This window comes from Bos indicus x Bos taurus, chromosome X, assembly GCF_003369695.1.
Source record: "Bos indicus x Bos taurus breed Angus x Brahman F1 hybrid chromosome X, Bos_hybrid_MaternalHap_v2.0, whole genome shotgun sequence".
Lineage (NCBI taxonomy): Eukaryota > Metazoa > Chordata > Mammalia > Artiodactyla > Bovidae > Bos > Bos indicus x Bos taurus.
In genome coordinates this window covers 75,695,056-75,707,476 of record NC_040105.1, presented here as the reverse complement: position 1 = coordinate 75,707,476, position 12,421 = coordinate 75,695,056, and the positions used below count along the sequence as shown (strand labels likewise).

At 31.8% G+C, this 12,421-nt stretch overlaps 1 protein-coding gene across 2 annotated transcripts in view; it reads left to right on the top strand.

Annotated features, from left to right (window-relative positions):
* The window catches only part of RPS6KA6 (ribosomal protein S6 kinase A6), a 223,171-nt gene that overhangs the window by 146,789 nt on the left and 63,961 nt on the right, over positions 1–12,421 (top strand). For both annotated transcript variants that reach the window (XM_027535019.1, XM_027535018.1), the window contains 5 exons: positions 451–573; positions 1,133–1,222; positions 2,315–2,473; positions 4,793–4,954; positions 10,621–10,697. In XM_027535019.1, the coding sequence (XP_027390820.1) occupies positions 451–573; positions 1,133–1,222; positions 2,315–2,473; positions 4,793–4,954; positions 10,621–10,697 (611 nt within the window). The remainder of the gene's footprint in view (positions 1–450; positions 574–1,132; positions 1,223–2,314; positions 2,474–4,792; positions 4,955–10,620; positions 10,698–12,421) is intronic.

Genomic DNA, 12,421 nt, shown 5'->3' with positions numbered 1-12,421 from the left:
ACGTTTCAGTGCCATTCTCCCAAATCTTCCCTCCCTCTCCCTCTCCCACAGAGTCCATAAGACTGTTCTATACATTAGTGTCTCTTTTGCTGTCTCGTACACAGGGTTATTGTTACCATCTTTCTAAATTCCATATATATGTGTTAGTATACTGTATTGGTGTTTTTCCCATTTTTAATTATGTATTTATGTGATGTCTTTTGGCAAGAAAATGTAATGGGTGATACATTAGCTAGTTGATTTATCATATTGGCTTTGGAGATATAGAAAGCCTTCGGAATCTGTATGCTCAGATCACCTAGAACCTGTGTAAGCCATTTATAAATACTGATAAAATTTCTCTAGACTTACTTTTGATTTTTTAAAGATTTAAGATGAACATATACTTAGGAGAAAAGACAAAAAATGTGAAACCATATTGTTTTGTATTTTACTTTTTAACAAAAACAGGTAAATGGAAATGCTGCACAGTTTGGTGAAGTGTATGAATTGAAAGAGGATATTGGTGTTGGCTCCTATTCTGTTTGCAAGCGATGCATACACACCACTACCAACATGGAATTTGCAGTGAAGGTATTGTCTCTGAGGCTAACATTTTTTTTGCTTGACATATTAAGTTAAATTAATATGTAATTGTAATTATGTAAAGTGTGAGTTAAATTGCCAACTGACAGTTTTTCAGTGGAGCAAATGGAGAAAGCAAAGATAAAATGATGAAGTAAAACTCTTGACTTAATAATTTCATTTTGAATTTCTTACCAACACTTTACTTTGTTCAGTAAAAAAGATGTTATTTAGGAGAAGCAATATGTTTTTTGAATGTCTTGCTTTTGAATAATTTTATTGTAACACAGTATGCTAAGTTTGAGCAATTGTGACAATTACTGTCATATTTCGATCAAATTATCAGTTAGTATATTTTCAGTTAGATGGAATATAATGTTGAGAAAAGTACTATGTTGTTTTTTAATTAAGTTTCAGTTATAGGAAATTTTTAAATATTAAAATAATGTGAGGTAAACATCACTCTTGAGTTTTATTTGTTGCTTGAAAATACAACCAAGTTGAAATCATGTCATTCATTTTTAGACAAAGAAAATAATTTTCCTCTGTGATTTTTCTTGTTTCTTAGATCATTGACAAAATTAAGAGAGACCCTTCAGAAGAAATTGAAATTTTAATGCGCTATGGACAACACCCCAACATTATCACTTTAAAGGATGTAGGTATTTAAAAATCTATGTATCTGCTAAGCTAATGAAGTTATGACTTTGAACTTTCCATATCCATGGTATCTTTACTTTCATGCCATAAAATATTAAGACTCTTAAATTTGCCACTTCAGTTCTTTTATCCCTATGATTCTGCACTCTTACCCTCCTTGTAGAATATCAGAAAGGAACTATGATGGTTGGCAAATGAGAGTATCATGATTACTTGAATATATTCTAACTGGTTAACTAGTTGACAACATCACCAGCAGCACTTATTCTCTAGTACTACAAATATACAAGATAGAAGAGATTAGGAATGTGCCAAATTCTTGGAGATTTTATTTCCTTGATTGTACAGCAGTTGGCTGTAGCACTGTGGATTGTTGCTTGTGTGAAATATTATTCTGTAGTTTTTTTTTAAAGTGAACTCATATTAATAGATGTTACTGAATACTGACAAACCATCTCCTTGATCAGTTTGTTTCAGATAATATGATATACATTTTTACTTGTAATCCTTAAATAGTACTTTATACATATATATATATAAATATATGTTATGTGTGTATATAGATAGATATATGTCTACATGTATGTGTTTATGTGTGTAGACGTAGATATCACGTGCCTTGAGTAAAAGGGTATACATATTTATTTGTTCTCCTTGATACAACATTTGAATTCAACAAATATTTAAGTTGCCAGGTCAGATAGTAGAATGTGAGGAGGATATTAAAAAACAACATACTTACTGCCAGAAGGAAGCTTACTATTATTAAGGAAAGAAAGTGGCTATAATATAGTCAGAAATGTCATAGGTGCTGTTTGAGAGTCACAGAGTTCTATTTTTCCAGTTATACTCCTTGATGAAGTATAACAGATATCTTCAAAAGTTAATAAAATTATGTGTTTCACATGGTCTCACAGAATGGTGTTGAGTCTGTTTAGCCAGTTTAATCTTCAGTAGGGTCTGTACTATATTAATACTAAAGGAATAGTGTATTTTTAACACTAGAGGTTCATTCGAAAATCAAAGTAAATATAATTGAACACTTTTCAGAATTAAATAATAACATTTTAAAAATATGTTCTTTTTTTAGGTTTATGATGATGGTAGATATGTTTACCTTGTTACGGATTTGATGAAAGGAGGAGAGCTACTTGACCGTATTCTGAAACAAAAATGTTTTTCAGAACGGGAAGCTAGTGATGTACTGTTTATAATAACTAAGACAGTTGACTATCTTCATTGTCAAGGAGTAAGTTGTAGTTATATTCTTCCTTTTAAGTCTGGGACTTATATCTTCATAAAATTATATATAGAAAATGATACCTAAAATGAATTACTTTTTCTATCACATATTTTTATATGGAATAGCCTAATAAAATTCATTATGTAGTGAAGGTTATAAGTTTAGGAAATTGGGTAATACCTTATTATAAATTTTATTCTCTCTACCTGTTAGCACCAATTTAATAGCATATTAATTTTAAAGTGGTTTGAATTATATAAATATCTAAACTTGACTTTTAATTTATTAAACCTCATCAGACTTGAAAGTGAAACACAGACAAATTAGCAAATTATACTATGGCTAGCACATAAAGTTCTGGCAGAACTGTTTATTTTGATTGTTAGCAACCCCTTCCCCAATACAGTAAGAAATTTTGATTCTAAACACTTGAAGTATTAATACATTAAAATTTCTATTGAAAGGGCAGGTCTGTTATTTTGTTTCCTATATTTTCATAAAACAAATTAATTGGATTACCAAAAAAGGTCAATTCTATTATATATATAGCTACCCAAGGAAACAAAGTCACAAAGAATTTAAAATTTTAAGTTTGAATCAGTTGTAGTAGTGGACACATACCCACTTAATATAAACTAAAAAAAATGAGCAACTCAGAATTGGCTTAGTGAACATTCTACATGGGCCAGTATTCATTTTTCACTATGGCTTTATAGAATACATTTTCAACACTTTGAAATATAAATTGTATAATAGTTCTGTAATAATTTAATTATTTGATTGTCTTTATCAACGTTCTCTAAAATAAAGGATGGCCATAATTTTCAAGAAGAAAATGATAAGCATCTTTTATTTTAGAAATAAATTAATGCATCAATTAAATAAATTAATGACAAATTTATTGAGCATTTCTACATGCCAGACAATGCAAAAGGTGTTGCAGATTCAACCATGAGTTTAAGTCTTGATCCTTGTCTCGAAAGAGCTTTTAATGTAGTAAACAGCTGATTAAATATAGGATTAAATTAAATGAAGTGGATAGTATCAGTAGAAAAATCACCACATGAAGAATTTTGGAATATTTTATTTATGTATGTCTAGCTTTTTATTTAATTCTTATTGTTTCTATTTTTCTGCTCACTTTTCATGCATTGAAAGCATGTTTTGTTTTACTTTATTGAAGATAATTATAATAGTGACTTTATTTTTTAAATTTTTAGTTTTTAGTCTTCTCAGTTTTGAACAGTACATTTTGTTGAGCTATAACTGACGTATAACATTGTGTAAATTTAAGGTATACATGTTGATTTGAGATATGTATATACTACAATATGATTATCATCATAGCATTAGCTAGCATACCTATCATATCACATATAATAATAGGCACTTTAAGACACTTGCTGTTAAGCCTAACACAGTTTATCTTGAAGTTGGGATAGATGTTCTTTTTTCTTGAAACTGTATCCTTTTTTTAGAAGAGTGTTCTTCATATATCAGAAAATTTTGGATTGTGTACTGTACAAATTTGTGTACTGTAAAATTTTGAATTTTAACTTGTGGAGATTTGTTATATTCTGTTATTTTTTTCTCCAATGATTATTTTAGTTTTCTTTTGTTTTCAGTGGGTAATTTTCTTAAGGTTTGCACTGAAAGCTCTGCTTTTTCAGCAGCAGCTGTGGTTTCTGTTTAGATCTTTTGTCATTTGAGCTTCCTTTATCCATTTTGGCTCTTTCCCTTACTGTATTCCTCCACTCAGCATTCACGCTTTCCCAGTATTTCTTTTCTGGTGTTCCAGGCCAGAAAGATCATGGGCTTTTCTGCATCCCTTCACTACCACTGTGTGCCATAGGAACTGTACTTAGCTTTCTGTTAAAAGCCACAGATATTGGAACCTACTCATGCAACTCCCTCCTTCAGCCAAGTATGTACTCCCCACCAGAATGTTATCTCCTTTTGCTCATTCTCCAGTATCTTCAAGGTAGTTTTTTTTTTTTTTCTTTTAACTCAGGTTTCATATTTGGTTACCATAGTGAGGAGGTTTGAAAAGGGTCTTAGTTCAATATGTCTACAAGTGTAATTGAGAATTCAGCTTTGAGAATGAAAATGACTAAAAAAACTGGTGGCTTGATAAAAACTGGCACATCTATCTGATAGGGATAATTCACCTATATACTTCAGGTTGTCAAGGCTATCAAGGTTGGAGAACGTGTCATTTTCAAAATTTCATGATTGAGACAGTTTCATTTCCTGGAAATATATTAACTTAGATAGTTAGCTATAGAAATGTCATCCTTTTTTTTTTTTTTTTTTTAAATGTTCAAGGTTGTTCATCGTGATCTTAAACCTAGTAATATTTTATACATGGATGAATCAGCCAATGCAGACTCCATTAGGATCTGTGATTTTGGGTTTGCAAAACAACTTCGAGGAGAGAATGGACTTCTGTTAACTCCATGCTATACTGCAAACTTTGTAGCACCTGAGGTATTCTTTAAAACTTTAGTATTTGCCTTTTATTCTTTTCCTTTAGTTGACTGCATTTGGTGTCTTTTATGTCAGCTTTATGGTAGGTAGTAAAAGCCAAGTGATCTTGTCCTTTGTGTTAATCACTCAGTTGTGTCCAACTCTGTGACCCCATGTACTGTAGCCCGCTAGGCTCCTCTGTCCATGGAATTCTGCAGGCAGGAGTACTGGAGTGGGTTGCTATTTCCTCCTCCAGGGTATCTTCCCAACCCAGGGATCTAACCCAAGTTTCCTGTGTTGCAGGCAGCTTCTTTACTGTCTGAGCCACCAGAGAAGCCCTTTCCCAACTATAAAGCTCTTTAAATCATTGAATTCTGATTATGCTCAATATAAATATTTAGACTAATAACTAGCATCTGCAACCAACCTGAATATAATAATCACATTGTTCTATTCTGTTGGCTTTTATAATGGTTTCAGAATCATACCATTTTAGAACTGGCCAGAGAGTAGAGGTAACTCTACCTTCAACATATTCAATATTCTAAATGAGGACACTGAGACTCAAAGCACTTAAATGATTTTTTTAAGACCCAGCATTCACAAAGTCAGGATAGGTTTTCAGATATTTTGGTTTGTGCTGAACATGAGGTGATTTATATTGTTTAGAATTATACATAACACAGGCAGTGCCATCCCTGATTGTAAGATCTTCTTATTCGTGAAGAAAACAGCTTTATGGGGATTTTTATAAACAGTGAGGTTTTTCTTGGCAGATAACTTTCATATGTAGATCTTAAAGAGTAGAGTCCAGAAAGATGATGCTGAGGAAGGCAAGGGGTGCATGTTTAACATTTCACAAGCTCCAGCAGTCTTGTCAGTTCTGATAATGGGGATGGAAGCTTTGATGGTAACAGTTCCCACCACAATAAAAGAATAATTGATTAAAAAATGAATCAGGGATGGCATTGGTTATATAGATTCTTTATAAGTTTTGTTCGTAAAAGTCAAGAATTATTCTTAAATGTTACAAACAATGCTCACTCATGAATTATCATATGTTTAACATAAATCCAAGTACACAGATATCCTCAGATTTGAAAAATAGAATTTTTCAACTCAGAGGAAGAATAAAATAATTTGAGGATGAATTCTTACCTCATGTGCATATTTTAATTTTTTTTACACTAAATACTAGCTCTTCTGGAAAATATTGCACATAAGATATAAAATATTTTTATACTGTTTATATTTCTATAAAAATATAAACATATTTCTTATATTTAAATATCAATAAGTCTATATTCAATATAGCTATTAGAAAAATAATATTTCTAGTGATGAAAATAAAAATGTAGAAAGTGGGAAAGTAACTTTCTAATAATGAGAAATCCCCATGTTAAAATGTATTTAATCTTCCTTTAAGATGTTAATGTTGAGGAAGAAATATAACACCTGCTTTATAGGGTTTTAATAAGATTTGCCCTATAAGAAATTATATGTGTCCAGAGGATGTGCTTTAATCTACATTTTAAGTATATTCATAGAAAATTGATATGCATGCATGATCCAAGAAGGGGTTATTGTAAGGCCCTCAGGTGTAAGGGATATAACTTAGACATTTAAAAAATTAGCTTTTCTAGGACATTTTAATATTTTTATAGAATACAAATATAGAATATTGAGGATAAGGCTCTTCTATAAAATATAGAATATATAGTCATAAATGTTATAGTATATTTATGCAGTAGACACAACAGTAGATTATAGAGTAACCATTTTAATAGCTGATTTTTTTAATATTCACTTAATCTTGTGGACCTAGATTCCTTGGTATAATGGGTACTTTTCCCTGGAAAAGGTTAAGAATGAATGTGTCCCAAATAAAGATCTTAAAAACAGACAGTAAAATGAAAAATATACATGTCTATGTTTAGATTAATGGTTAGATAAACATTTTCAAGTTAGTGCAAATCTGCAGAGTAGGATATAGCTCACTGATGCTTTTTATCCTAGTAGACTTCCATTGTAGTTAGACACTTTCAGCATTGTAATAGTGAAGGTTTTCAGGTAGGCAAGTAGAGACCACTTCTCTGTAACTAATGCCTCTAATGTCTGAACTACCTTTGGCTAGGATATTACTTTTATTTTCAAAATGCTTTGAAAAGTTTTATTATCAAGTCTGAGGTCTCTGCCAGCAATGAATGCATATTTATTAATGGTTATAAATATAAAACAGAGGTTTGGGGTAAGATTTGTTTCTTCAATTTCAGACTCTTTCAAAAATTATTAGTGAATTGTATGAAATGTGTTATCTTTTAAACTAGAATCAGAAAGATTCAAGTGTCCATGTAGATATTTGAATAAATAATAACATTTGTGCATGTGTGTGCAGTTTCTCAGTCATGTCCAACTCCTTGTGGCCCCATGGACTGTAGCCAGACAGGCTCCATGGGATTTCCCATACAAGAATACTGGAGTGAGTTACCGTTTTATCCTCCAGGGGATCTTCCTGACTCAGGGATTGAACTTTCGTCTTCTGCGCCTTCTGCATTGACAGGTGGATTCTTTACTACTGATCCATGTGGGAAGTTCAATAATAGCATTTATGAGAATATAAATTCATTATTTCATCACAGTGCATAAAAAGCCCTTACTTGCTAAAAGAGAAACAAATTAGGAGTACAATTTCAGCTTAACAATAAGTAAGGAATAATTCATTCCTTTTTTGATATGTATCAATTTAGTCACCTTCTAAGACTTACTTAATAGATGTACTTTTCTATTATGGCTATTTCACAAAAATTAATATATCTCAAAAATATTTTATTCTTTTTTAAAAAGCAAATCTATCTTAATATTCAACCAATATTTAATGCCTACTGAGGTCTAAGAATGATCCTGAACTAAAGGAATTTACAATACATTGGATGGATGCTGTGTCTGCAATTCTTTTACATAAGTAAATGTGAGGGATTTCCCTGGTGGTCCAGTGGTTAAGGCTCCATGCTCCCCAATGCAGGAGGCATGGTCAGGGAATTAGATCCCTCATGCTGCAACCAAAAGCCTGCATGCTGCAATGAAGATCCCACATGCTGCAACCAAGACCCAGCACAGCCAACAAAAAAAAAAAAAAGTCAATGTGAAATTACTCTGCCCTGCTCTGGCTTTGGGCTTTCATGTATTTTGCTACAAATATGAATTAATTTGAACTTCAGAGCAAAGGAAATGAGAATCTCTTACATTTTGCTCATTTGGGAAGCCAAATGAGAGAGAAGGTTACGTCAGTAACTACTTTAATTCTGACTTCTGTCTTCTTTGTATTTAACTTTATGCAAATAAGGTGTGAAACACGTTACTTTTTACACGGTACTCTTTCATTCTTGGGCTTCCCAGGTGGCTCTAGTGGTAAAGAACCTGCCTGCCAATGCCGGAAGCATAAGAGATCCGGGTTCAAACCCTGGGTTGGGAAGGTCCCCTGGAGAAGGGCATGGCAACCCACTCCAGTATTCTTCCCTGGATAATCTAGTGGACAGAGGAGCCTGGTGGGCTATGGTCCATAGGGCTGCACAGAGTCGGACAGGACTGAAGCAACGTAGCACTTTGATTCATTCTGCCACAATGTCTTGTTTCTTTTATGGCTGTATATTCTTATTATTATAGGACTTTGAGACCTGCTCTAGAACAAAAGTAGACTACCCCTTCTTTAGTCAGACAAACTGGGTTTGTGTGTGGTAAAACTGAAACAGGTTTTTCATGGTTGGCCCTAATTACATTAAGCAATATGACACCTCTAGTGCCTTTCTTCTCATTAACTTGGAAGGTTATGGATATGCAATACCTATTTCTGACTCACTATTTAAACCTTGCCTGTACAAGAAGTTCCTAAGCAGTCCCTCAATCTTGGTTGTGCACTGGATCATCTGGGAACCTTCAAAAATACTGTCCTAAGGGAACCAGAGAAAACATGGTGATGCCCAGAACTGCGAGAAGTCATGAGAAGGGGAAAGACAGAAGGGGAATAAAGCAAGAGAGGTTTATGTTTCACTAGAGGATGCCAGGTTAGACTTATCATGATGTGAATTGTTTTAGCTCTACCTTATTATTTATTAGGGCCTTTGTAGTCTCCACTTGTGTTACTTATTTTAGCCAGTTATATAGGTATTTTGATAACCTCTTCAGCTTCTCAAGTTTGTACATATGTGTGTTCTTATATACTTTGACTATGGAAAAAACATTATAAATATAAGTATATATAAATTATAATAAATTTATAGATATATAAAATTTAATAAAATATATGAATTTTAGAAATATATAAATTTTAATTTATATATAAATTTATAAATATATAAAATTTAACAAAATATAAATTTTATGAATATATAAATGTACAAATTTTAATTTATATATAAATTTATAAATATATAAAATTCAATAAAATATATAAATTTTAATATAATTTAATATATAAAATTTAATAAAAGATATAAATTTTATAAATATATAAATTTAGTTTAATATATAAAATATACAAATTTAATTTAATATATAACATTTAATAAAGTACATAAATTTTATAAATATATAAATTTATATTAAATGAATTTATATATTTTTATATATAAATATAGAAATTATAATAAATATATACCCTGAATTTTAAGGTAGATATTTATTATTCATATTTTGCCATTGTCATAGCCAAGTATTAATATGTTTAGACTTTTATAAATGAAATGTCCATTCTGGTGATTATGCAGTCCCCAGTATTAATGCATTAATAATGTTTCTATTTTGCTTCTATTTACAAAGGCTTTATCAGTGGGTTTGTTTTTCTAAATTTAATAAAAAGAGCTCATTTCACCTCAGACTAGCTATTAAATTCACAGGGAAAATTCACATGAATATATAATGAATATGTTATTTATTTAACATATTTATTTAACGCTAGCCTCAAGAGAAAAAAGAGCTACCTAAATTATGATATCAAAATTAATGAAACCATTCAGAATTTATCAAATGTGTGTTTCTGATCCAGAAATATACTAATTTTTAAAAACCTGAGTCTTTTTTGTAAAATATAAATTCATCTTGCTTTCATAAGATTATATATGATCTTAGCATCTCCTGTGCAGTAGAGAAGCAATTATCATAGATGTTAAAGGCACAGGCTCTAGAGTAAGTGCTCCACCACTTATTAGGTTTGTGATAGCAGGCAAATTACTTAACATTTGCCCCAGATTTCTCATCTTCAAAATGGAAATAATATCTATCTCATAGAATCAGTTTCAGGGTTAAAATTCAATATTCTGAAAAAATAAAATAAAATAAAATTCAATATTCTGTGTAATATATGAAGCACTCTGTACATGTTGTTTTAAATTTTGATATGTCTGATTTTCCTAAGGTGGAGTGAAGGTTCATTGAGGTCAGGGATCATATCTTAAAAAAGGATTTTTTTTGTATCATTCATATTGCTTAATTACCTTATTAATAGTCACTTATTGAATGTTTGTTAATTGCAGAAAACTTTGCCTTTAAGTTAATTAATTTTGAAAATATTAAAATGAGCTAAGTTTTTAAATTGTGAGCATTTGTGAGATTATTAGAAACACAACTTTTTTTTAGATGACAAAACTGAGTTATACTGAGTAGTACCAGATAATGAGTATTTCCTTTCTTAGGTTCTTATGCAACAAGGCTATGATGCTGCTTGTGATATTTGGAGTCTGGGAGTCCTTTTTTATACAATGTTGGCTGGGTAAGAAATTTATATATTCAAATTAATTCACATCATTATTTGAATTTCACTTGTGTATTTTCATCTAGAAAGAGGACAGATGAAAATTACCTTAAGGAAAATGCTATCAGTATTCTAAAATATTATATATTGTATACTTATAAAATTTACAAAAACATAAGGTGTTTAATGAGGCATTATTTAGACACATAATTAAAAGGTTGTTCAACTGGGACTAAAACTTCTAAAAATAAAGCATATATTCTTATTTTGATAAGAATTATGTTTAAGTGTACTACATTTTCAAAATGTTTACCTTAGTATAAAATCATTTCACAGTTCAACAGGTGCTTATCCACTGAACTTGCTGATGTTATTTTTTTTTAAGTACTTGAATTTTGGTTCTCTTGGCAGTAGAGATTCAGTGTGATTGAGCTTTATAACAAACCTACATAAAATAGTAGCAGAATATTAAAATACAGAAACACATGCAGATGTGTTAAAAGAATAAAGAAATACTAAAAAATGTAGCCATTGGATTATGTTGAATACTGTTAGTTTATAAATAATACAAGTGCTATTTTATTCTTAATAATAAGTAGCACTTTTATTTAGAAGTAAACATTTATAACTGTAGATAAAGGCTAGGTTTAGCAAAGTCTAATGCATAATAGAATTTGAAGAATTTTAACGTAATCGAAATGTCCTTAGGTATGACTTTTTTAAAAAGGCTGTGCTGATGTGCTCGGTTGTGGCCGACTCTTTGAGACCCCTTGAACTTTAGCCCACCAGGCTACTTGGTGCATGGAGTTTTCCAGGCAAAAATACTGAAGTGGGTTGCCATTTCCTTCTCCAGCTTTAAAAAGGCATTTAGTATAATTAAATATAAAGATTGAGGGCAGGAGGAGAAGGGAATGACAGAGGAGAAGATGGTTGGATGGCATCACCAACTCGATGCACATGAGTTTGGGTGAACTCCGGGAGTTGGTAATGGACAGGGAGGCCTGGCGTGCTGTGGTCCATGGGGTCACAAAGAGTCGGACACAACTGAGTGACTGAACTGAACTAAACTGATAATTAAATATGCTTGCCATAGCAGGAGATTTATAAAGATAAGTTATGAAAATAATGACTCCAAGTTATTTATTGGATTGACCGTAATCACATATGTCAGTACATTTCATGTACTTTTAAATATGTGCAAAATATTTAGTTATAGACCACAGCAAGTGCTAAAAGTTAAGAGTAGCTAATGTTTGCATGTGAACAGCAGTCAGCAGTATTGGTTTCAAACCATTGGATATCATTTCCAGATAGGTACTTTCAAACGGAGAAGGCAATGGCACCCCACTCCAGTACTCTTGCCTGGAAAATCCCATGAACGGAGGAGCCTGGTGGGCTGTAGTCCATGGGGTCGCTAAGAGTCAGACACGACTGAGCGACTTCACTTTCACTTTTCACTTTCATGCATTGGAGAAGGAAACGGCAACCCACTCCAGTGTTCTTGCTTGGAGAATCCCAGGGACGGGAAGCATGGTAGGCTGCCGTCTATGGGGTTGCACAGAGTCAGACACGACTGAAGCGACTTAGCAGCAGCAGGTACTTTCAAATACTTACTTTATGACTAAACAAAGCATTTTGTGTGTATGTGCATAGGTATGTGTGTTTAGTGTTATATCAACTATGAGGGAATTAACATATTACGGCATCTTTCTCATACTTTTTAGCCATAAATCTATTCCCAA